Below are 2,267 nucleotides of genomic sequence, written 5' to 3' on the forward strand. Positions count from 1 at the left end.
ACAGGGATTTGGGAATGTTTGTGTGGAACAAGAGGGATTTGGGAATGTTTGTGAGGGACAAGAGGGATTTTGGGAATATGGTTTGTAGGGAATTAATTCTAAGAAAAGTGTGTGAGGGAAAATACGGATTTGGGAATGTTTGTGAGGGAAAACAGGGATTTGGGAATGTTTGTGAGCAACAGGGATTTGGGAATGTTTGTGAGGAAAAACAAGGATTTGGGAATGTTTGTGAGGAACAAGAGGGACTTGGGAATGTTTGTGAGGAACAAGAGGGATTTTGGAATGTTTGTGAGGGAAAACAGGGATTTGGGAATGTTTGTGAGGAACAAGATGAATTTTGGGAATGTTTGTGAAGAACAAGAAGGATTTGGGAATGTTTGTGAGGAACAAGAGGGATTTGGGAATGTTTGTGAGGAACAACAAGGATTTGGGAATGTTTGTGAGGGAAAACAGGGATTTGGGAATGTTTGTGAGCAACAGGGATTTGGGGAATGTTTGTGAGAAGTAAGAGGGATTTGGGAATGTTTGTGAGGAACAAGAAGGATTTGGAAATGTTTGTGAGGGAAAACAAGAGGATTCCTTGCCCGGAGCCGCGTTTCCCAGGGGTTTTTCCCGGGCCCCAGGTGGACTCGGGGAAGCTGCGGAGCGTGGACGAGAGCGAGGGCCGGCTCTGGGCCGAGAGCCGCGGGTTCCTCTACTTCGAGACCTCGGCACAGACCGGAGAGGGCATCTCCGAGATGTTCCAGGTGGGATATTGGGAATGGGAATGGGAATGGGAATGGGAATGGCCTGGAGAGCAGGGAATAGCTGGTGGTCCTCATCCAGAGGGTGGAACAGCTCCAAAGGGAATGGTGATGGATCCAAGGAGCTGGACAAGCTTGGATATCAGGGAATAGGGAATATTCCTCATCCAGAGGTGTTGGAAGAGCTCCAAAGGGAATGGCCATGGATCCAAGGAGCTGGAATGGCCAATATTCCTCATCCAGAGGTGTTGGAGCAGCTCCAAAGGGAATGGTGATGCATCCAAGGAGCTGGACAGGCTTGGATATCAGGGAATAGGGAATATTCCTCATCCAGAGGGGGTGGAACAGCTCCAAAGGGAATGATGATGGATCCAAGGAGCTGGTCAAGCTTGGATATCAGGGAATAGGGAATATTCCTCATCCAGAGGCGTTGGATCAGATCCAAAGGGAATGGTCATGGATCCAAGGAACTGGAATAGCCAATATTCCTCATCCTGAGGTGTTGGATCAGATCCAAAGGGAATGGCCATGGATCCAAGGCCGCCAGAGCTCAGGGAGTGTTTAGGAATGTTGGGAATGCTGGGAATGTTGGGATGTCTGGGCAGGGCCAGGGGTGGAACTCCGGGATCCTTGTGGGTCCTTCCAGCTCTGGAGATTCCAGAATCCCAGGGGTTGAACTGGACATTCCCTAATCCCAATGGTTGAACTGGATATTCCCTAATCCCAGGGGTTGAACTGGATATTCCCTCATTCCAAGGCTTCAACTGGACATTCCCTAATTCCAAAACTTGAACTGGACATTCCCTAATCCCAGGGGTTGAACTGGATGATCCTTCCAGCTCAGGAAATTCCCAAATTCCAGGGGTCTCAGTGGATGATCCTTGTGGATCCTTTCAGCTCTGGAGATTCCAGAATTCCAGGGGTTGAACTGGACATTCCCTAATCCCAGGGGTTGAGCTGGACATTCCCTAATCCCAGGGATTGAACTGGACATTCCCTAATCCCAGGGGTTGAACTGGATATTCCCTAATTCCAAAACTTGAACTGGACATTCCCTAATCCCAGGGATTCAACTGGACATTCACTAATCCCAGGGATTCAACTGAATATTCCCTAATTCCAAAACTTGAACTGGACATTCCCTAATCCCAGGGGTTGAACTGGACATTCCCTAATTCCATGGGTTGAACTGGACATTCCCTAATCCCAGGGGTTGAACTGGATATTCCCTAATCCCAGGGATTGAACTGGACATTCCCTAATCCCAGGGATTGAACTGGACATTCCCTAATCCCAGGGGTTGAACTGGACATTCCCTAATCCCAGCAGTTGAACTGGACATTCCCTAATTCCAAGACTTGAACTGGACATTCCCTAATCCCAGGGGTTGAACTGGATATTCCCTAATCCCAAGCCTTGAACTGGATATTCCCTAATCCCAGGGGTTGAACTGGACATTCCCTAATCCCCGGGGTCGAACTGTATATTCCCTAATTCCCAAACTTGAACTGGACATTCCCTAAT

At 48.4% G+C, this 2,267-nt stretch overlaps 1 protein-coding gene across 1 annotated transcript in view; it reads left to right on the top strand.

The window, feature by feature from the left end:
* LOC115307329 (dnaJ homolog subfamily C member 27-like) overlaps window positions 1-2,267 on the top strand; it is a 10,202-nt gene that overhangs the window by 6,500 nt on the left and 1,435 nt on the right. Inside the window, exon 4 of the mRNA XM_029958882.1 lies at window positions 528-746. Within this exon, the coding sequence (XP_029814742.1) occupies window positions 528-746 (219 nt within the window). The remainder of the gene's footprint in view (window positions 1-527; window positions 747-2,267) is intronic.

This window comes from Manacus vitellinus, unplaced genomic scaffold, assembly GCF_001715985.3.
Source record: "Manacus vitellinus isolate BGI_N305 unplaced genomic scaffold, ASM171598v3 scaffold_179_pilon, whole genome shotgun sequence".
Lineage (NCBI taxonomy): Eukaryota > Metazoa > Chordata > Aves > Passeriformes > Pipridae > Manacus > Manacus vitellinus.